Source organism: Charadrius vociferus, unplaced genomic scaffold (genome assembly GCF_000708025.1).
Source record: "Charadrius vociferus isolate BGI_N301 unplaced genomic scaffold, ASM70802v2 scaffold255, whole genome shotgun sequence".
Lineage (NCBI taxonomy): Eukaryota > Metazoa > Chordata > Aves > Charadriiformes > Charadriidae > Charadrius > Charadrius vociferus.
In genome coordinates, this window is record NW_009648785.1 from 2179981 (window position 1) to 2180318 (window position 338).

The 338-nt window shown below is 69.8% G+C and overlaps 1 protein-coding gene across 1 annotated transcript in view; it reads right to left on the reverse strand.

The window, feature by feature from the left end:
• SHH (sonic hedgehog) overlaps positions 1-338 on the reverse strand; it is a 41314-nt gene that overhangs the window by 35367 nt on the left and 5609 nt on the right. The window contains exon 2 of the mRNA XM_009886789.1: positions 238-336. Within this exon, the coding sequence (XP_009885091.1) occupies positions 238-336 (99 nt within the window). The remainder of the gene's footprint in view (positions 1-237; positions 337-338) is intronic.

A 338-nucleotide genomic window follows, 5' to 3' on the forward strand; every position in this document is an offset into this window, starting at 1 on the left:
GATCGCTAAGAGGCGGAGAGGGGAGAGGGGGGAGGTAGGATGCGCCCTCGGGGGCTCCGCTCCGCATCCCCAGAGGAGCCCCGACGGGGCGGGCAGGGCTCATGGGGACCCTGCGGGGACGAGGAGGAGGGAAGCCGGGCGGCACCGTGCAGGGCGGGGAAGGCTCTAGGGGGGTTGAGCCGTGACCTGGGGGTGTCCCCCACCCCGAGGTGTCCCTGGGCAGGCTGCCTGCCTTACCTGCTTTGACAGAGCAGTGGATGTGCGCCTTGGACTCGTAGTAGACCCAGTCGAAGCCAGCCTCCACGGCCAGGCGAGCCAGCATGCCGTACTTGTTGCGG